Genomic DNA, 22,674 nt, shown 5'->3' with positions numbered 1-22,674 from the left:
AGAACGGCTGAGGACATAGCTCAGTGGTAGAGTACCCCTGGGTTCAATTCCCCAGTACTAACAAAATAATAACAAAATCAAGGCTTATCCCAGGAAATCTGTCCCCTGGAGTCTGCTGCTGCCTAGTACAGTCCATACGTGAGGAAGTGTTAGGGGAATAGTGTCAGACCTGAGACCTAAGAGGCCGGAGAAAGGCATTATCTCCAGGATGCTCTCCATAGCTAGATACCATTCTTGTTCTGCATGAACTCCTTCCTGACTGTTGGACTCCAAACCACCCCCCAAGGGGCAGTTTGCTCCCTAAGGTTGGAACCCCAGTTGTACTTGGAACCAGATCCTTATACTGCTTTTGGCCTTCCTTGCTCCTTGGTTCTCCTCTTTTTCTGTCCCCATGTTCTCTATGGGTTAAGAAAGGGACCCTTCTTTTTGGTTGGACATTTCCAATTTGACTTTATATGTTCATCTTAAGGATGGGGATGTCTATCATTTGGGGCACTAAATCTATCAGTCTTTTCCTCCTTTTACCTATGGTATCATGCTTTAAAAGACTTTTTCTTTCCTAAGTTTACAGAAATAGTCATGGAAATACTCTTAGAGAACTTTAATGTATATGATTTTCACCAACCTCCCTCCTATTTCTTTGCAGAAAACCGAGTGGCTCTGTCTGAACTGCCAAACTAAGCGGCTAATGGAGGGCAGCCTGGGAGAGCAGACCCCCCTGCCGCTTCACACCTCACAGCAGCCCCCTGCAGGAGCCCCTCACCGTGTAGCTGTAGCAGTCCCTCTGAAGCAGAAAGGGCCACAGGGACTGGGCCAGCCATCAGGCCCCCTACCTGCCAAGGCCAGTCCCCCACCCACCAAGGCCAGCCCTCTGCCCATCAAGGTCAGTCCCCAGGCCAAGCCCCTCAAGGCTTCTGAACCCAGCAAGCCCCCAAGCAGTGCCCAGGAAAAGAAGACAGGAGTCCCTGCTAAAACTGAGCCTGTGCTGAAGCCACCTCCAGAGACTACTCAAACCCCTGGGACTCCTAAACTAAAGAGTGGAGTGAAGAGGACTGAACCTGCCACTTCTGTCATCAAGGCTGTTCCAGAAGCTCCCAAGGGTGGGGAGGCAGAGGTTAGTCCTATTTATTTCCCAGGGTCCCTAGTCTTCAGATGAGACAGTCTGGGGAAGGACTTGCTTTCCTGGGGAGTTAAGGATATAGGCCTGGGATAGGTCCCTAGGGGCTGCAGAGGAGAGTAGGGATGCCCCAGGAGAAGGAAAGCCTAGGTGAGGTTTCAGCAGGCCTAGAGACTCCAAGATTGAGACTGGTCCTGTGAATGGCACCCTGTTGGATATTTTGCTGGATTTTGATACCCTTTGATTTAGTAAAGTTTCTCTTTGAAGATCTAGGGCTGCTTGAGCTTGCCATGGAAACTTTTCAAAGACTGAGGGATGGGGTAGCTGGTGGGCTCTAAACTCTTGGGAGGTAGTGACCTTTCCCCAGGGCCCAGGGATTGATAGGGAGGGCTGGGAGTCAGTGCCTGCTTCTCACCCTGTTGCAGGAACCAGTGGGCAAGCCTTACTCTCAGGACCTGTCTCGGAGCCCACAGAGCCTCAGTGACACAGGCTATTCCTCTGATGGCATCTCTAGCTCCCAGAGTGAAATCACAGGCGTTGTGCAGCAAGAAGTGGAGCAGCTGGACAGTGCAGGGGTGACTGGGCCACGCCCACCCAGCCCCTCAGAGCTCCAAAAGGTGGGGAGCAGCGTGCGACTTTTGTTGGAGGCCCAGGCTGTGACCCCCAGTAGTGAACAGAGCAAGCCACCCTGCAGCAGCACTGCTGAGGAGCAGAAGCGGAGGCCCCACTCTTTGTCCATCATGCCTGAGGCCTTTGACTCAGATGAAGAGCTAGAGGATATCCTGGAGGAAGAGGAAGACTCTCTAGAGTGGGGGCACCAGAGGGAGCAGCAGGATGCAGCTGAGTCCTCAGATGACTTTGGCAGCCAGCTGAGACATGACTACGTGGAAGACAGCAGTGAGGGTGGCCTGTCCCCTCTTCCACCCCAGCCCCCAACCCGAGCAGCAGAACTGACTGATGAGGAGTTCATGCGACGGCAGATCCTGGAGATGAGTGCTGAGGAAGACAACCTGGAAGAGGATGACACTACCATCTCGGGGCATGGCCTGGCCAAACATGGCACCCAGAAGGTTGGTACCAGGCCCAGGCCTGAGCCTAGCCAAGAACCAGTAGCACTGCCTAAAAGGCGCTTGCCCCACAATGCCACCACAGGCTATGAGGAGCTGCTCCCTGAGGGAGGCCCAGCAGAGGCCACTGATGGCAGTGGAGCCCTGCAGGGTGGGCTCCGCCGCTTCAAGACCATTGAGCTCAATAGCACAGGCAGCTACAGTCATGAACTAGACCTGGGCCAAGGTCCTGACCCCAGCCTGGACCGGGAGCCTGAGCTGGAGATGGAGAGTCTGACAGGCTCGCCTGAGGACCGCTCCCGTGGGGAACACTCCTCTACACTGCCTGCCTCCACACCCAGCTATACATCAGGCACCTCTCCCACCTCCCTGTCCTCATTAGAAGAGGACAGTGACAGCAGCCCCAGCCGCCGGCAACGGCTAGAAGAAGCTAAGCAGCAGCGCAAGGCCCGGCATCGATCCCATGGACCCCTGCTGCCCACCATTGAGGACTCCTCGGAGGAGGAGGAGCTGCGGGAAGAAGAGGAGCTGCTGCGTGAGCAGGAGAAGATGCGTGAGGTGGAACAGCAGCGCATACGTAGCACAGCCCGCAAGACACGGCGTGACAAAGAAGAGCTACGGGCCCAGCGGCGGCGTGAGCGCTCCAAGACACCACCCAGTAACCTGTCACCTATTGAGGATGCATCCCCCACAGAGGAGCTGAGGCAGGCTGCTGAGATGGAAGAGCTACACCGTTCCTCCTGCTCTGAGTACTCACCCTCACCCTCCCTGGACTCAGAGGCTGAGGCCCTGGATGGTGGCCCCACCCGACTCTACAAGTCAGGCAGTGAATACAACCTGCCTACCTTCATGTCCCTTTACTCACCAACTGAGACGCCCTCAGGCAGCTCCACCACTCCCAGTTCTGGGCGGCCCCTAAAGAGTGCTGAGGAGGCCTATGAGGAGATGATGAGAAAAGCAGAGCTTCTCCAGCGTCAACAGGGCCAGGTGGCAGGGACCCGTGGCCCCCATGGGGGACCCTCTCAGCCCACAGGCCCTCTGGACCAGAGTTCTTTGGAATATCAAGACACCCCAGACCATGACTATGGCAGGGCTACTCAACCTGCTACAGAGGGCATGACAACCAGCCTGGGAGCAGCTGTATACGAGGAGATCCTTCAGACATCACAGAGCATAGTCTGCATGCGGCAGGCTTCCTCTCGGGACCTAGCCTTTACTGAGGACAAGAAGAAGGAGAAACAATTTCTAAATGCTGAGAGTGCATATATGGACCCAATGAAGCAAAATGGAGGCCCACTTACCCCTGGTACCAGTCCCACCCAGCTTGCTGCCCCTGTGTCCTTCTCTACCTCTACCTCCTCAGATAGCAGTGGGGGCCGAGTTATTCCTGATGTCTGTGTCACACAACACTTTGCAAAGGAGCCTCAGGAACCCCTCAAGATGCACAGCTCTGCTGCCTCCCCCAGCTTGGCCTCTGAGGTAGGCATGTCCTTCTCCCAGGGCCATGGTACCCCAGCCACCACAGCCATGGCTCCTTGTCCAGCCAGCCTGCCAAGAGTGTACATGACTCCAACCTCCCCAGCCAGCTCTGAGCGCAGTCCTTCACCATCTTCCACAGTCCACAGCTATGGACAAAGCCCAACCACTGCAAACTATGGGTCCCAAACTGAGGAGCTACCCCAGGCCCCCAGTGGCCCTGCTGCTGGTGGATGGACTGCCAGAGAGAAACCCCTGAGTGGGAATGACATTGAGGCTGGTACTCCTCAACCTTCCCGGATATATTCCTATTTTGCAGGCTCTAGCCCACCTCTCTCCCCATCTTCCCCCTCAGAGAGCCCCACATTCTTTCCAGGCAAGCTGGGTTCAAGGGCTACAGCAGAGTTCTCTACACAGACGCCAAGCCCAACCCCTGCTCCAGACATGCCACGGAGCCCTGGTGCCCCCACTCCCACCCCTATGGTAGCCCAGGGCACACAAACACCACACCGGCCCAGCACACCTCGCATGGTGTGGCAGCAGACTTCTCAGGAGGCTCCCTTTATGGTCATCACACTGGCATCAGATGCTTCCAGTGAGACCAGGATGGTACATGCCAGTGCCTCCACCTCCCCGCTATGCTCACCTACTGACACCCAGCCCACCGCCCACAGCTACAGCCAGACAACACCTCCAAGTGTGTCTCAGCTGCCCCCAGAGCCACCTGGCTTTCCACGAGCACCCAGTGCTGGTGCAGATGGGCCCCTGGCACTATATGGCTGGAGTGCCCTTCCTGCTGAAAACATCTCCCTGTGCCGGATCTCCTCTGTCCCTGGAACATCTAGAGTTGAGCCAGGTCCCAGGCCCCCTGGCAGTGCAGTAGTAGACCTCCGCACAGCTGTCAAGCCCACACCTATCATCCTCACTGACCAAGGCATGGATCTGACCTCTCTCGCTGTGGAAGCAAGGAAGTATGGCCTTGCTCTGGATCCAATCTCAGGACGGCAGTCAACCACTGTGCAGCCTTTGGTTATCAACCTTAATGCCCAGGAGCAGACCCATGCCTTCCTTGGTACTGCCACTACTGTGAGCATCACCATGGCCTCATCTGTGCTCATGGCTCAGCAAAAGCAGCCTGTAGTGTATGGAGACCCCTTCCAGAGCCGGCTGGACTTTGGTCAGGGTTCAGGTAGCCCCGTGTGCCTAGCCCAGGTCAAGCAAGTAGAGCAGGCTGTCCAGACAGCACCATACAGAGGTGGGCCCCGAGGAAGACCTAGAGAGGCCAAGTTTGCCAGATATAATCTGCCCAATCAGGTAGCACCTCTGGCCAGAAGGGACATTTTGATCACTCAGATGGGCACCGCCCAGAGTGTAAGCCTCAAGCCAGGTCCAGTGACAGAGCCTGGTGCCGAATCCCATCGGGCAACTCCTGCAGAGCTTCGATCACATGCTCTGCCAGGTGCCAGGAAGCCACATACAGTGGTGGTGCAGATGGGAGAGGGCACAGCAGGCACTGTGACCACACTACTCCCAGAGGACTCTGCAGGTGCCTTGGACCTCACTGGAATGAGGCCTGAGAGCCAACTAGCATGCTGCGACATGGTCTACAAGTTCCCCTTTGGCAGTAGCTGCACTGGCACCTTCCACTCCGCCCCCAGTGCACCTGAGAAGAGTGTGGCAGATGCTGCCCCTCCTGGGCAAAGAAGCAGCCCTTTCTATAGTCCCCGGGACCCTGAGGCCCCTGAGCCCCCCACCTACCGAATACAGGGAGTAGTGGGGCCTGGGCCCCATGAAGAGCAGAAGCCCTACCCACAGAGCCTCCCTGGCAGGCTGTATTCCTCCATGTCTGACACCAATTTGGCTGAGGCTGGCCTCAACTACCATGCTCACAGGTTGGGGCAGCTCTTCCAGGGCCCTGGACGAGACTCAGCCATGGACCTCAGCTCCCTGAAACACTCCTACAGCCTGGGCTTTGCAGATGGACGCTACATAGGACAGGGCTTGCAGTATGGCTCTTTCACAGACCTGCGACATCCCACAGACCTTTTGACTCACCCACTTCCCATGCGGCGCTATAGCTCGGTATCGAACATTTACTCAGATCACAGGTATGGCCCACGGGGAGACACAGTTGGCTTTCAGGAAGCCAGTCTGGCCCAGTATAGTGCAACCACAGCCCGCGAGATCAGTCGCATGTGTGCTGCTCTCAACTCTATGGACCAATATGGTGGGCGGCATGGCAGTGGTGGCAGTGGCCCTGACCTTGTGCAATACCAGCCCCAGCATGGGCCTGGACTCAGTGCTCCACAGGGTCTGGCTCCCCTCAGACCTGGCCTTCTTGGCAACCCTACCTTCCCAGAGGGCCATCTAAGCCCTGGGAATCTGGCCCAGTATGGGCCTACAGCAGGTCAGGGAACAGCAGTCAGACAGCTGATGCCATCCACAGCCACAGTGCGTGCAGCTGATGGCATGATCTACTCAACTATCAATACTCCAATTGCTGCAACTCTGCCTATCACCACCCAGCCTGCCTCTGTACTGCGACCCATGGTGCGTGGTGGCATGTATAGGCCTTATGCGTCTGGTGGAGTCACAGCTGTGCCACTTACCAGCCTGACACGTGTGCCCATGATTGCTCCCCGGGTACCTCTTGGACCTACAGGGCTGTATCGATATCCTGCACCAAGTAGATTCCCCATTGCTTCTAGTGTCCCACCTGCTGAGGGGCCTGTCTACCTGGGGAAACCTGCTACCAAGGCTCCAGGGGTAGGTGGCCCACCAAGGCCAGAATTGCCAGCAGGGGCTGTACGAGAAGAACCTCTTTCCACAGCTGCACCTACTGCTGTCAAGGAGTCTGCAGTAGCTCCAGCCTCTGCCCCACCACCTGGCCAGAAGCCACCAGGAGATACTGCTGCTGTGGGCAGCAGTGGGGTCCTCAGCAGAACTGGGCTTGAGAAGGAGGAAGCATCTCAGGAGGAGCGGCAACGGAAGCAACAGGAACAGCTGCTGCAGCTGGAGCGGGAGCGAGTAGAGTTGGAGAAGCTGCGACAACTGCGGCTGCAAGAAGAGCTAGAGCGGGAGAGGGTGGAGCTGCAGAGGCATCGTGAGGAAGAGCAGTTGCTGGTGCAGCGAGAGTTGCAGGAGCTGCAGACCATTAAGCACCATGTACTGCAGCAGCAGCAAGAGGAACGCCAAGCTCAGTTTGCGCTGCAGCGGGAGCAGCTGGCTCAGCAGCGTCTGCAACTAGAACAGATACAGCAGCTCCAACAGCAGCTCCAGCAGCAGTTAGAGGAACAGAAACAGAGGCAGAAGACCCCCTTCCCTGCAACCTGTGAGGCACCCACCCGAGGGCCTCCAGCTGGTGCCACCGAACTGGCCCAGAATGGCCAGTACTGGCCACCCCTGACCCACACAGCCTTCATTGCTGTAGCAGGGCCAGAGGGGCCTGGGCAGCCTCGTGAACCTGTGCTGCACCGCGGTCTCCCCAGCTCTGCCTCAGACATGTCACTGCAGACTGAAGAGCAGTGGGAGGCAGGCCGCAGTGGCATCAAGAAACGGCACTCCATGCCACGCTTGAGGGATATCTGCGAGCCGGAGTCAGGACCTGAGCCCTGTGTGGTCAGAAGGATTGCAGACAGCAGTGTGCAGACAGATGATGAGGATGGGGAGAGCCGCTACCTTCTGAATCGTCGGCGCCGGACACGGCGGAGTGCTGACTGCAGTGTGCAGACGGACGATGAGGACAATACTGAGTGGGAGCAGCCAGTACGCCGCCGTAAGTCCCGTCTTTCCCGTCATTCTGACTCAGGTTCTGACAGCAAGCATGATGCCACTGCCTCGTCATCCACTGCTGCCACCACTGCAAGGGCCATGAGCAGTGTGGGCATCCAGACCATCAGTGACTGCTCTGTGCAGACTGAGCCTGACCAGCTGCCCAGGGTCTCTCCAGCCATCCACATCACAGCTGCCACTGACCCCAAGGTGGAGATCATCAGGTACATATCAGCGCCAGAGAAGACTGGGCGTGGAGAGAGCCTGGCCTGCCAGACAGAACCAGATGGGCAGGCCCAGAGTGTGCCTGGGCCACAGCTTGTAGGGCCAACTGCCATCAGCCCCTACCTGCCTGGCATCCAGATCGTCACCCCAGGGTCCCTGGGCAGATTTGAAAAAAAGAAGCCGGATCCTCTGGAGATTGGGTACCAGGCCCACCTGCCCACAGAGTCCCTCTCACAGCTTGTGAGCCGCCAGCCTCCTAAGTCTCCCCAGGTCCTCTACTCACCAGTCTCACCCCTGTCCCCACATCGGCTCCTGGACACCGCCTTTGTTTCCAGTGAGAGGCTGAACAAGGCTCACGTGAGTCCTCAGAAGCACTTCACAGCTGACAGCACTCTCCGCCAGCAGACGCTGCCTCGCCCCATGAAGACCCTGCAGCGGTCCTTGTCTGACCCTAAGCCCCTCAGCCCTACCGCCGAGGAGTCTTCCAAAGAGAGATTCTCCCTCTACCAGCACCAGGGGGGACTGGGTAGCCAGGTATGGGCACAGGGGCTGGTCCAGGGTGGGACAGGGGTTTCTGCCTAGCCTGAGGGGCCCCCCAAAGGGAGGGGTTACTTCTGGGGTGGGACTGGAGTCACCTCTGGCTCCAGAGGCCCAGGAGAAGGAGATGAAGAATAGACTCCTTGATGTGCATTGATAGAGTCCATAGTCCAGCAAGGGCAACCCAGGAAAATCAGATATTCTTGGGCCCACAGCAATTCATCAAGATACCCCATTAGAAATCTCAGCCTCTCCACAACCCTGTCCCTAGTTCATCCCTGCCACCTTTCCCTTCAGGCCTCTTCAGCTCTCATCTCCAGTTTGGGCACCTTTCCCTCCAAACTTCATTTATGGCTGTTTCCTGAGAAATCAGTAACAGATCTGACTGGACTGCTCTCCACTTCCCAGCCCTGGCCAGGCTTCCATTGCCCCAAGGCAAGCCAAGCCCCACATTCTAGCACCCAAAGCCATCCAGAGGACTACAGTGTGCTCTCTGACTCATCATGTCTTCTGCCCCACCTGTCCCTCAGTAACTCTGCTTACACATGTATTTGCTCTAGACAGAGACTCGTTGTCTGTGGTTTAAGTTTCCAGTGATGTACTGGGACTGAGAAGTGACCTGACCATGGGCTGCAGTGGTGGGGAGGATGGGGTTTATGAGGACCTATTGCCAAGGACTTTGAGTACTAGGCTGAAGAGAGTGGGCTTTTCCTAAAGGCCCTGGAAGCCTCTTGAAGTTTTAGACAGGTGAAATATCACAAGATGGGTATGTTAGAGTTTCTGGGAGGCAATGTGAGCTTACAGACTGACGAAAGAGACCATGGGGAGACAAGGTAATAGTCAGAGGCATTATAGAATATATTTGCCCATTTTCTGGTTGTGTTGCATAGAGGATAAAAGAGGAGCCTTGGGATGGAGTTGTGGAGGTGATGGTTGTGGGGGTAGGTAGAAAAGAGCCCTGGTGTATGGGGACACTGGTTTGTGTGGACCCTGTTTTGTACAGACCCTGGTGTATACAGGTCCTGATGTATGCAAGCAGGGAAGGGAATAGGATCAGGAGTCTGTGCTACCAAGGAGGGCAGGTCAGAGAGATAGGGCAGATCTGACTCCAGATACACAGGTCCCACACACTGATCATGTGGGGCTAGGCTTTGATGGGCATTCATGGTGTGTGGCCAAAATAACAAAAGACAGACAACAGAGTGAGAATTTCAAAGAGCTAAATTTATTCCACTGAAGGCCCATCTTTATTCTGAGATTTGGGGCACACTATCTTTTTCTTTATGACATATGGTAAAAGCAGGTGGGAGGTTTTTATGTAGTTACTTGGCAAGGTAGAAAGTCAGAATCCTGGGCTGGAGATGTAACTCAGTAGTAAAACACCTGCCTAGGATGCACCAGGCCCTGGTGCATTCCCTGTACCTCCAAAAGAAAAAAGTAAGACTCCTGGTACAGTCCCCAGTATACTTTGGGAATTTGGGTGGTTCATGAACCTCAAAAGTATGGGGCATTCTGGGAAGGCAAGAGCTGGAGGTAAAGGGTCTTCAGGCAGTGCAGAGAATCTGGAGCAGGTGAGGAGGGCACCATGGAGGGCGCTGCCAGGGGACCTTGAGCAGTAAACCATTCTGTTAGAGTGCTAGAGAGAACCCAGAAGTCCACTGGTGGCCCCAGAGAACAGCAGGCTGACAGAAGAATATGGAAAGCCAAGAACATACCCAGAAGATTTGGCAGTAGGTAGTACAGAACAACTAGAGGAGGAGGATGAGCAGGCCTCTGAGTAGCATGCCACTTTAGAGAAGAGTGAGGCAGGAAGCAGCAAAAGACAGAGCCTGCAGCACCTTAAATTCAGTCAACATATGTCCCTTCCCCAAATGCCTAGGATTCACTCTGCTGCACTCCTCCTGTCTATGTCCTCCACTGCCCTCAGCCCCTGCCACCTGCTAGATCTCAAACCCAGATCCACCTCGGTGGAGGGCAAATCCATCGGAGATGGAGGGACAGTGCAGGGACTCTGAAAGCCGCTGTGTGTAGAAACCAGCATAGAAGGCAATCTTCCTCTCCCTACCCACCTGCTGTCCAGAGCTCTAGGAAGAAGGACTATAAAATGATCATAGGCTTTCCCTTCATGGCAAAGAAACCAAGATCAGTAGGGGTGGGCAGGATAGGCCTCAAGGCATCAACAGTGTGGAGCCCAGCTCTTGCCCCAGCCAAAACCAAAGTTCTTCCACCCCATGCCCCACCAAGTCACCCACACCTTGGGTCTCAGTACTGCCCACCCTTCCCTCTGTCTCAGGTGTCGGCGCTACCACCCAACGGCCTGGTCCGCAAGGTGAAGCGGACACTGCCCAGCCCCCCGCCAGAGGAGGCTCACCTTCCCCTGGCTGGTCAGGCCCCCCCACAGCTGTATGCAGCCAACCTGCTGCAGCGAGGACTGACGGGGCCCACCACCGTCCCTGCTACCAAGGCCAGCCTGCTCCGGGAACTGGACCGGGACCTGCGGCTGGTGGAACATGAGTCCACCAAGCTGCGAAAGAAGCAGGCAGAGCTGGATGAGGAGGAGAAGGAGATTGATGCCAAACTCAAGTACCTAGAGCTGGGTATCACACAGCGCAAAGAGTCATTGGCCAAAGACCGGAGTGGCCGTGACTACCCACCTTTACGTGGCCTTGGTGAGCATCGTGACTACCTTTCGGACAGTGAGCTCAACCAGTTACGGCTCCAGGGCTGCACCACTCCTGCTGGCCAGTATGTGGACTTCCCTGCCACTGCTGCTGTGCCAGCCACCCCCTCGGGCCCCACTGCCTTCCAGCAGCCCCGGTTCCCGCCTCCGGCCCCTCAATATACTGCAGGCAGTAGTGGACAAACTCAGAATGGATTCCCAGCCCACCAGGCACCCATCTACCCTGTCCCTAGCACATACCCAGCACCTGCCTTTCCTACTAGCACTAGTTACCCAGCTGAGCCTGGCCTCCCAAACCAGCAGGCTTTCCGCCCCACAAGCCACTATGCAGCCCAAACACCCATGCCAACCACACAGAGCACCCTTTTTTCAATCCCTGCTGATAGTCGGGCCCCCCTCCAGAAGCCACGCCAGACATCACTAGCTGACTTGGAGCAGAAGGTACCCACCAACTATGAGGTGATTGCCAGCCCTGTTGTGACCATGTCTTCAGTCCCCACTGAAACCAGCTACAGTGGCCCAGCAGTGAGCAGCAGCTATGAGCAAGGCAAGGTCACTGAGCTGCCCCGGACCAGTGACCGTAGCAGTGTGAGCCAGAGCCCAGCCCCCACCTACCCCCCTGACTCACACTACACCAATCTGGAGCAGAATGTTCCTCGAAACTATGTGATGATCGATGATATCAGTGAGCTGACCAAAGATAGTACCCCCACTGTCCCTGATAGCCAGCGACTGGAGCCCTTGGGGCCAGGCAGCAGTGGGCGACCTGGGAAGGAGCCTGGAGAACCAGGTATCCTTGAGGGGCCTACACTGCCCTGCTGCTATGCCAGAGGGGAGGAGGAATCTGAGGAGGACTCATATGACCCCCGTGGGAAGGTTGGCCATCACCGGAGCATGGAGAACAATGGACGACCAGCCAGTACCCACTACTACAGTGACAGCGACTATAGACATGGGGCTAGAGCAGAGAAATATGGTCCAGGACCTATGGGGCCCAAGCATCCCTCCAAGAGCCTGGCCCCAGCTGCGATCCCCTCAAAGCGCAGCAAACACCGGAAGCAGGGTATGGAGCAAAAGATCTCCAAGTTCTCACCTATTGAAGAGGCCAAGGATGTGGAGTCTGACCTGGCCTCCTATCCACCATCTGCTGTTAGCAGCAGCCTGGCCTCTCGGGGCAGGAAGTTCCAGGATGAAATCACCTATGGGCTAAAGAAGAATGTGTATGAGCAGCAGAGGTACTATGGGGTGTCCAGTCGGGATACAGCAGAGGAGGATGATCGCATGTATGGTGGGAGCAGCCGGTCCAGGGTGGCATCTGCATACAGTGGGGAGAAGCTTTCCAGCCATGATTTCAGTGGCCGAGGCAAGGGGTATGAACGGGAACGGGAGGCTGTGGAGCGACTTCAAAAAGTGGGCCCTAAACCTTCCTCCCTGAGCATGGTCCACAGCCGGGCACGGCCCCCCATGAGGAGCCAGGCCTCTGAAGAGGAGAGTCCCATCAGTCCCTTGGGGCGGCCCCGCCCTCCTGGGGGCACTCTCCCTCCTGGGGATACCTGCCCACAGTTCTGCTCCAGCCACTCCATGCCTGATGTCCAGGAGCATGTCAAGGATGGACCACGAGCCCATGCATATAAGCGTGAGGAGGGCTACATCCTGGATGATTCCCACTGCGTGGTTTCTGACAGTGAAGGTAAAGGCAGCTTGGGGTGATTTCAGCAGGTGCTCAGCACCTGGGGGTCCTGCCTGCCTGTGAGGCCCTGGGACCCAAGATGTCCCAGCAGGGTCTGGTCTGGCATCTTATCCAGTGGGCCCTGCTGCAGGCTGACCTTGCCTGTTCCACCTGCACCTTGTTTCCTGGTTGTGGGAGGGTGGGCTGGAGACCTAGTGATCGCTTGTGGCTATGGTGCCCACTCTGGTATCCTTGCATGGCTTCGGCTAGGCCTCCCCCTACAGCCAGCTTGGGGGTTGATGGTGTTCTGTTTTTGGTCTCTGAAGCGTATCACCTGGGCCAGGAGGAGACGGACTGGTTTGATAAGCCCCGGGATGCCCGCTCCGACCGGTTCAGGCACCATGGGGGCCATGCAGTCTCCTCCTCCTCCCAGAAGCGAGGCTCTGCCAGGCACAGCTACCACGACTACGATGAACCCCCTGAGGAGGGCCTGTGGCCTCATGATGAGGGTGGCCCAGGTCGCCATGCCTCAGCCAAGGAGCACCGGCACCACAGTGAGCACGGGAGGCATTCAGGCCGTCATGCTGGTGAGGAACAGGGACGGCGCCCTGCCAAACCACATGTTCGGGACATGGGTCGTCATGAGGCCCGACCCCACCCTCAGCCCAGCCCTGCCCCAGCCATGCCGAAGAAGGGTCAGCCTGGATACCCCAGCTCTGCTGAATACTCACAGCCATCCCGTGCTCCATCAGCCTACCATCATGCCTCTGACAGCAAGAAGGGCTCCCGGCAGGCCCACTCTGGGCCTGCTGCACAGCAGCCAAAGCCAGAATCCCAGGCACAGCCACAGCAAGGTCGGCAAGCAGCTCCAGGGCCACAGCAGTCACAGCCACCACCATCCAGGCAGACACCCTCTGGGGCAGCATCACGCCAGCCACAGACACAGCAGCAGCAATGTCTTGGGCAGCAGCCTCCCCAGCAGGCCCCATTACAGACTCGGCTGCAGCAGCAGAGCCAGCCAACCACCCGGGGCCAAGCCTCTGCTGCCAGCCAGCCAGCAGGGAAACCTCAATCAAGCTCCATAACAGCCCCAGGTCCCCAGCCAGCAGGACTGGTAAGTAGGGTCCTGTGCATGGATCCCACCCACAGCAGATGCAACAGCTGAAGCTTTAACATCCCCTTGTTTCCAGACTGGGCGTGGGCAGTGTCAATGGGCAAGAGCTCAGCTATAATAAGTTCTGTGTTGCAGCCACGGGCAGAACAGACAAACGGCTCTAAGGTGACAGCCAAAGCACCCCAACCAGGGAGGGCTCCTCAGGCCCAGCCAACACCAGGACCTGGACCTACAGGTGAGGCTATGCCAAGCACTGTTTTCTCCCTGTACCCACCTGTACAGTGAGCTTCCCTCACTGCATGCCCTCACTAATCCACAAGAAGGTACCCAGTGGGCCTCAGACCTCCCAGCAGAAAATGAATCTGGAGTTAGAATGAGCCAATGAGGTCATCCACACTGGGGCCTTAAGACCCATGCAGCCCTGGGCAAGAACCTGAAAGGCACTGGTGAACACAGGACCAGACCATGGCTTCTTACTCTCTCCTTTCCCTTCCCTCCTCTCCTCTGCCTTCTCATCCTCCTCTGCTTTTCCTCCCTTCCCGCTTCATTACCTTCCTCAATTTCTTCTTTTCTGATTTCTCCCACCCTTTCTCTACTAGTTCTTATCTTATTTATTGCTTTAGCCCTCCCCTCACACTTCTACATCACAGGGCACCTGTGTTCAGGTTTCCTTATGGCTACTCTTCCACTCAAACCCTGAACAGCTAGGCCAAGGCATGACTTCTGATGGTGGGTTCTTCCCATGTAGGCATGAAGACTGGAGCCAGGCCTGGAGGAACACCAGGGACTTCTGCTGGTCAGCCAGGTACAGATGGAGAGAGTGTGCTCTCCAAGATCCTTCCTGGTGGAGCAGCAGAGCAAGCAGGCAAGCTGACAGAAGGTATGCCTGACAGAAGCACCTACCTGTGGCCAGGTGCTTGGTGGGAAGCCACTCCAGGGCCTTGCTCTAGTGGAGTCTAGGTCTGTGAGGTGGTTCCAGGTTCAGTCATCTAAGCACAGAGTCCACCTACTGCTGCCTAGTGCTTTTCTGGGCCAACCCTGCCCCACCCCCACCCCAGACTGAGCTTGGCTTCATTGTACCAAACAACCCTGACTAGGAGGGTTCTGGCCCAATTCCTGATTTTCTCTCCTTTCCATGTCTTCAGCCGTCTCTGCTTTTGGCAAAAAATTTTCTTCATTCTGGTGACCATGCCCATAAGGGTGAGTATGAACAGACTATACCTGGCCTCTCCTGGGAAAGGGAGGAGGGGATCTAAGTTCCATGGTGTCCCAAGAATCTAGTGTTCAGTGGGTGGTGTACCCAGAGATACAATGTGCTTTTGTGGGAGTGTGAGAGAAGGAGAAAGAGGTGGGATACTATTTATAAAGCCCCCAATATAAGGCCAACTCAGTAGAGTTCTCAACAAAGGAAAGCTAGGGCTAACATCCCCTTGTCTTTCTTGCCATCCCCTACCTGCCCACAGTGCTCTCTCGGCTATGAGCTGGCATTGGTTGCTGGTAGGGCCCACTGAAGAGCTCTTCCCAACCCTCCTCTGTAAATGCTCTACAGGCTCTTGAAGATATGAAGCAAGATGATAACATTGCTGTGGAAAAATCTCTGGAGTCAAAGGCCTGGACGCAGCTCTAAACTCTGTGTATAACAGTGAGTGTCAGGACCAGGGTGGGATGACCAGAGGAAGGAATGAAAGGCTTTCATCAAGGGAGACAGAAGCCAGAGTGCTGGCTGAGATGGTGGCAGATTAGTCAGGTAATACTGGGTGGGGAGGGGGGACCCTACAACAGAGTATGCTGGGCACTGAATCCAAAATCATTCTGGAAGACAGGGCAGTGTGGCTCCTGTAGGGGACACATCTCTTCCCTGATACCTGAGGCTGGTAACTTCTCCAGTTATGAGAAGCTGGAGTTCCCAAACCCTGTAGAGCTTAGCAGCTCTGGGGATGAAGTCAGGACAATGTTGGCTTCATAGGCTTAGCCTGTGGTCCATAAATTGAAAGAGTAGAATGAGTAGAGAGGAAAGGGACATAGAGGAAAAGGGTGGCGGGTATAGGCAGATAGTCTTAGCCCCAGACTAGGTTAGCTCAGGGAGAGAGTAGAAGGCATCAGGATGGAAGCCCTGGCTTTGTCTGGACTGCAGTGGCCAAGGCAGGCCATTCTGCCCTCCTGATGTACCTTCTGCAGCCTGCCCTGGCACTGGCCTCATCCCTACCTCAACAGAGGGAGGAGGACATGCATCATCCAGGATGAGGGGAAAGTAGCCTGGCTGTTGGTGCAGCTCTGTGCATAGCGAGATACCACCTCCCCCCATCTCTTAATCCTGAGGCCCTTCACTCTTCCTTTGCTACTCCAGGGTTAAGAATATAGAGGCATATGTGCATAGCAGGAACTGGCAGTTGGCAAGCAGGTTACTTGAAGCCCTGGGGCCAGCAAGTGCCCTTGCCCAGGCCAGGCCTGCTTGCAGGAGGAAAAGAGTTGGATGTAGTGCCCAAAGGCTACCTGTCCCTGGAGGAGCAGTGGGGCGCCTAAATAGGCCCAATCTTCCATCTATTTATTCAACAGATGTTTGTCAAGTCCCAAGAATGTGCCAGGCCCTGTTTCAGGCACTGGGGATATAGGAGGAAACAAAACCAAGTCCCTACCTTCTGAAGCTGACAATCTTTTTTTTTTTTTCTTTTGCTACTGAACCTAGGGGCTCTTTACCACTGAGCCATATCCCCAGTCCAGACCTTTTTATTTTTTATTTTGAGACAGGTCTTCCTAAGTTGCTTAGGGTCTTGCTAAATTGCTGAGGCTAGCTGGAACTTATGATGCTTCTTGCCTCAGCCTCCCAAGTTGCTGGGATTACACATATGCACCACCATACCTGGCTGCTGCCAAATCTATTAAGGAAGACAGAATAAATAAGTTTAAAACTAAAATTTAAATTTAAAAGGTGATTTCTGAAGATGGATGTTATGAAGTCAATGGAGCAGTGGGGTCTACTATAGAGAAAGTAATCAGAGCTGAAAGTATATGAGGTAAGACTTGGGACTGAAAAAGCCACTGTGTGATGTGCCCAGGTGAGGGAACAGTGCCAACAGAGATTCTGGTTCACTGACAGGGTTCAGGAACAGTCAAAAGACCAGTTGTGCTTAGAGAGAGGTGGTCAGGGGCAAATTCTAAGGGGATGGGAGCTAGTTGGGGTGGGCTTTTAAAGTCAAAGTAAAGTGCCTGGAATTTATTCTAATTACAGTAACCACAGTGCAGCCCCAGAGTCCTTCCTGATTTTACCCTGAGGCAGTGGGTTCCCTGCTGTTCCCCTCCCCCACACACAGCTTGATGTTTCTTGGAGTTGCTGTGGAGCAGAGATAAGATCAGAAGTGGTACTGAGGGGAGAGGAAGATGGAGCAAGCCCATGGTTCATGAATTTACCCATCTCAAGTTGGGGCCAGGGCACTATTATATTTGAGGGGAAAGGCAGCACAGATGAAGCTTTGTTCTGTATCCTGCCACACAGTGTGAGTGGGTCACTGAGACCACTGACTTTGTAGTTAAAAGAATCTTAAGTTCCAGCATTCAGCTAATGATTGGGCTATGTGATCGAGAAGCTGCTATGTGTACATCTCCTGATGTTTGTTTTATTTTATTTTATTTTATTTTTGGCAGTACTGGGGACTGAACCCAGTAGTACTTTACCACTGAGAGGAAATAGCTTTACCCCAGCCCTTTTTTATCTTTTATTTTGAGACAAGGTCTCACTAACTTGCCAAGGCAGGCCTCAAACTTGCAATCCTCCTGCCTTAGATTCCTGAGTAGCTGGGATTATAGGCATGTACCACTATGCCTGGCTCCTGATATCCTCTATGTCAGTTTCAGAGATGAACTAGGAGAGACTTGTCATTTGAAAAAAAAATCCCACCTCCTTCACTCTTAAGCAAAATTAAAAATAACTTTTATGACACTGAAAGAGATGTCAAACCATGTGCAACGGCACACACCTGTAGTCCCAGCCACTCAGGAAGCTGAGACTTGAGTTCAGGAGTTTGGAGACAGCCTGGGTACCATATTGAGACCCCCCCACCCCAAAGAGGAAAAAAGAAAAAGGAAAGGATATGTCCCTACTTGGCAGACCTGATTCTTCTTTTTTCCTATTTTTCTCTTTGTGACCTATAACCTACCTAAGCACCCACCTCCCACGAAAGTGTGGGATCCTGTGGGTGAGAAGGAGACAGGTTGTTGGCATATCTGAGAATTACATGACTGTGGGAAGCAGCCACTCATGGTTCTTGACAAAATCCTTTCTTTTTTTTTTCCTTCCCTTCCTCCTTCCTTCCTTTTCTTTTCCAAGCACCAACATCTGGCAAATCCTTGGCCCAAAGACTGATACCAGGTGGGCCATGGCAGGCAGGCCTCAGTTGAGGACGGGATGTTTCTTCACCTGGGTGAAGGATCTGCTGGACAAGTGGGACCACTGGCCCCTGGAACCTTTGATTGTCTTTCCAGAGACCTTGCCTTCCTCAGGCCCAGCCGTCGTTGGGAGGGAAGAGCCCTCTCTAGAACCCTGCCACAACAGCTGTCTGCCGTTCTTCCCACAGCTGCTTCTCTGAGACCCGACCTGCCAGGCTTCCAATGCGTTATACACAGAGTTTGGGAGCATACTGCCCTCCCTCCGAGATGCCAGAAGTTTTTCCACAGCCTTGGAGAGGGGCTTTGACCGAGGGCTGGGGGCCCTGGGCTCCATTTCCTTCACATTCCAGCTGGCCCAGATCCCTCTGAGGTCACCGGGCCTCCCCCTTCACCCTAACCTCTGGGTGACATCAAAGCAGGACCTCAATGTGGCCAGCATGGGGTTGGGAGAACTTTACAACATTAGGACCTAACACTGTCTCATCGCTGAAATAAGAGGCCATAGACCGAAAAGCAGTGTGGGCGCCGGCTGAGACTTCTCCCAGCCCATGGGTGGCAGTGTGCTAGCACACCTGCCATCATCTTAAAGCCATCCCCCCCTCAGCCATCATGAGCATCCCAGCGGCACCGCCATTGTTTCAACCAGCCGGCTCCTCATCAGTACACCTGGGGATTTCTTTTGATTTCAAGAACAGCCTTAATCATTCCAATTTGATTTACATGTATACCTCATAAACATTTATTTTTCTTTCCTTCCCTTTCTCTTTCCTTTGCTCAGTCCCTGCCTCTCCCACCACCTCCTTGTGACTGATGGTTTCGTTTCCTCTCTGCCCCTGCTCAGCACAGGCAGAATGCTGACTTAGAAGCAATAGGGGGCAGCAGGCCACTAAGAGCACAACCCCAGGGCGAGGTCTAGGGAGGCCCCTCAGCCCGCCTGTTTACTGTGCAATTCCAGTCCTTCTTAAGCCATCACCAGTGGGTGTGCTCAGAGCAGAGGTGCCAGGGCTTCTGCCAGCTGAGGGAAAGGCCCAGAGCTATGTGCAGGGGAATGTGGCACCGCCTGTCCACCTGGTGGATTGGGCGACATCCTTCCCCAAAGCCCTTCCCTTGGAGGCCTCCCTTCATCCTGGGCACAGCCACAAATCTCATCTCTAACGTTCTATGCAATGAAATATAAACCCTCAAAGACAACTGTTAATATTTAATAAATTCCATGTTATGTATAAGGAGTTAATTGCAAACATGCAATTGAGAAACAGATAGATAATGCTCATATCATCACCCCACCGAACCCCCACTCCCACTGTGTGTGTGTGTGTGTGTGTGTGTGTGTGTGTGTGTGAGAGAGAGAGAGAGAGAGAGAGAGAGAGAGAGAGAGAAATTCTCAGTCTGTGGCATGTTTGACCTGTGGCAGGACTCACTGCTGCCAGGTGAGTCACAGCCTGTCCTGCAGTGGAGCATGCACAGCTTGAAGCCTCTTTGCACGATTTCATCCATTTTAAATGCTCAACCCTCTTGCTTGGAGTTCCTTTTGCTTCTGAACCTCTCCTTCAGGAACACTTCCAGCTGACTTCTGCACAAACTAGTGAAGACCTGCCAGAATTGCTGCCTGAGCATGCCAGGTTAGAGGGCAGACAGTATAAGGCCCCACACAACCTTCAGTTTTCTCTGTCCAAGATAGGTAAAAAGGAAACCCTGGAGTAGAAACCTGCACAGCATGCATGCGTATGAAAGTTCTGAAGGTTTTATGTAGGATTTCTGTCTGTATGCCATTTTCTTCTCCTATCCCGGCCCTGAACCAGAGGCATCTGGGTGCACTTTCCTAGCAGGGCATTTCTTAAGGTCAGAGGTGGACTGCATCCATGACCAGAGAAGTAGAGGCCAAGGACAAATGCTGGGACCCCAGATTCTGATGGAACTTGCTTCATACCTCTCCTTTGTGACTGGGAATTTCAAAGGGCTGTGAGCTAGGAGATTAGGGCTAGAGTTAGGGGATTAAAGAGTGCTCAGGAAGAGCTGGGTTTTTTGGTACTTATGGTCTTTGACTGGCAATGTCATCCACAGCAGGTGAACTTTTCACATCAACAGTGGCATCAAGATGAGCTTCTTGAAAAACTTAATAGCAAAACTTATGGAAAGTCTTATGCGGCCCTCTCTGCATCTGTCCCTTTTCCTGCCTCTTTCCTCTTCACCAAAGCCCTAGTATCCCACTGTCATCAGCTTCTCCACTGCTGAGCCAGGAGTTGGACAGGTAGTTGCTACCTGACCCCTTGGGGTCTGACCTTCCTCCAGAGTACTCTGTTTTGCACCATGCCTTTCTCAGGGGTCTACATTTCTCATGCTCATCTATAAGACCTACACAGCCCTTCAGAGAGGGATACTGGCCCACCTCTGGGATAGGAAGCTCCCAATCTCCATGTTGGATCTAAGACCCTGGCCTCCTGGGATTTGACCTCTCCCATGCCATGGGTTAGCTACCTCATCCCAGAGATCAGGCCTAGGCCATCATCTAGGTCCTCTTGCCATCCAGGACAGGTCTGTATGAGATGTGCCTCATGGCTGGATACCAAGGCAATAACTCTTTCCACTAATGGGACTAGAGTGTAGGCAGGGAGATGTCAGCAGGTCAACCTCCATCAGACCTAATCTTAGGCTCTAAAGTGTTGGCTTTTCTGACTAAATCCTCCTTTGAAATTTTTTTTTTTTTTTTTTTTTTTGGGTGCTGGGGATCGAACCCAGGGCCTTGTGCTTGCAAGGCAAGCACTCTACCCACTGAGCTATCTCCCCAGCTCCCAAGTTTGAAATTTGACTTCTGCCACTCCCTATCTTGTACAGAAGCCATAGGACATATCATTGCCCCTCTGTGAAGGTGGCAATGGCAGGCCTCTGGGTCAATGGTGTCCTGACCCTTGTGTGGGATCAGCTGTGACTCTAGAGGCAATATAGCCAGTGGCTGAGGAACCAGCATTTGGTGACTTGGGAAGTGGAGAGCAATAGGTACATCTCCAAATGGGGGAGGGGTGACTGGGATGCAGTCCAAACCATCTCCATTTCCCACTCCCCAGTGTTATGAGCAAGGGCACTTTCTCCTCTGCCTACTTGAGGGTCTAATGTACTTACTTCATACCACCATCCTCTTAGTCCTTGGGCACAGCATGTGATCTTAAGGCCCACAATGAAAGAATAGTAGTGGCAGCAACTCTGGCCAGTCCTCTGGAGCCTGTAGGGAATTTCCCAGACAGGTCTTTTGCCATAACCAGGTAGTCCTGCCCTATTGGCCCCTTCCCCTACTACCTTACCCAACCCATGCTGTAAATATTTGTTATCATGGACTCCAACAGGGCCATAGGGACAGGCCTAGTCAACCAAAACTCCTAGGAGATGCCATCTCTGTTTCCCTGGGTGCCAGCTCCCTGCTGCCATATGCACTGAGTGGCACTGGAGAACCATGGAAGTCGTGAGATGTGTGTGTGCATGTGAATGTGTGTATGTGCGTGTCAGCCTCCTTCAGCCTCTGGGGTCAAATCAACTCCTTCTCTCCACATGCAGTACCCTGGAGAGTGGTGGTCACTCAACACCTTTTCCTCTAGCTTCCGTGTCTTGTTTTTGCTTTTCCTTCCCCCCTCCCTCTCTCCCTTTCTTTCCCTTTTTCCTTTTCCCCTTTATTTGAGGGGGGAAGGGTGCTGTACAAAGTCAAACAATCAAGTTTACAGTTGTAAGTGCAATGACCTGAGTCCTCCACATGACCTTGTGAATTGTGTGCCGTCCTCCTGTGCTCTGTGAGAACTTGTGGTACTTCAGTGTCCCTCCCCCTGTATTGTGACAAGGTAATTCTGTGATATCAGAATAAAAGGACTTGATATAAACAACCTGCAGACTGTCTCTGGGATGGTTTCTATAGTCAGAAGGCTTAGGTAAAGGGGTAAATCCCAAAATTTGTGATATTCCTAACCACTGTTAAAAGAAAAAAAAGGGCAAAGTTTCAGAAGTGCTGGCATGGGGCAGGGTATGGCTCAGTGGTAGCAGCGATTGCCTAGCTTTCCTGAGGTCCTGTTTCCATCCCCAGCACTGGGGCGGGGGGGGGGAGAAAGCTATGGTATAACCCAGAGTGAGTCCACACTAAGCCATTCCAAGACAATGGGCCCTCCACAAAAGTACTCAGGGATAGGTTCCTAGCTTGTGTCAAGTCAGCAATTCACTGCATTGTCTGTTGAGGTCAGTGGTTCCCAGGATGAGCACACAGCTTCCTGGGGCCTGGCTCCATGGAGGCAGGTGAGCAGGTGCTGCCCCCTTGTGCTGCAAACAAGCTTTACACCACCTGCCTTGCTCTGCCAATTTTTCTTTTGGTACTGAGAATTGAACTCAGGGGCACTCAACCACTGAGCCACATCCTCAGCCCTTTTTTGTATTTTATTTAGAGACAGGGCCTCACTAAGTTGCTGAGGCTGGCTTTGAACTCGTGATCCTCCTGCCTTAACCTCCGGAGCCTCTGGGATTACAGGCATTTGCCCAGCAACCCCAGAATTCTTGATGGCTACCAGATCTTAGTATTTCCCCAAGTAGTCAGGAGTAAGCCAGAATCACTAGAAATTTTGAAAAACACAGATAAACAAAAAGAATATTAGCATCGCCTCA

The 22,674-nt window shown here is 53.9% G+C and overlaps 1 protein-coding gene across 1 annotated transcript in view; it reads left to right on the top strand.

Moving 5' to 3' along the window:
• Bsn (bassoon presynaptic cytomatrix protein) overlaps positions 1 to 21,902 on the top strand; it is a 93,528-nt gene extending 71,626 nt beyond the window's left edge. The window contains exons 4-12 of the mRNA XM_047564803.1: positions 647 to 1,114; positions 1,543 to 8,190; positions 10,487 to 12,563; positions 12,869 to 13,656; positions 13,792 to 13,891; positions 14,405 to 14,536; positions 14,802 to 14,856; positions 15,206 to 15,298; positions 17,981 to 21,902. Coding sequence (XP_047420759.1) covers positions 647 to 1,114; positions 1,543 to 8,190; positions 10,487 to 12,563; positions 12,869 to 13,656; positions 13,792 to 13,891; positions 14,405 to 14,536; positions 14,802 to 14,842 — 10,254 coding nt within the window. The 3' untranslated portion in view covers positions 14,843 to 14,856; positions 15,206 to 15,298; positions 17,981 to 21,902. The remainder of the gene's footprint in view (positions 1 to 646; positions 1,115 to 1,542; positions 8,191 to 10,486; positions 12,564 to 12,868; positions 13,657 to 13,791; positions 13,892 to 14,404; positions 14,537 to 14,801; positions 14,857 to 15,205; positions 15,299 to 17,980) is intronic.
• The last annotated feature ends 772 nt before the right edge of the window (positions 21,903 to 22,674 follow it).

Source organism: Sciurus carolinensis, chromosome 9 (assembly GCF_902686445.1).
Source record: "Sciurus carolinensis chromosome 9, mSciCar1.2, whole genome shotgun sequence".
In the NCBI taxonomy this organism is placed as follows: domain Eukaryota; kingdom Metazoa; phylum Chordata; class Mammalia; order Rodentia; family Sciuridae; genus Sciurus; species Sciurus carolinensis.
Note: the sequence above shows the minus strand (reverse complement) of the source record. Positions and strands in the feature narration are given on the sequence as shown.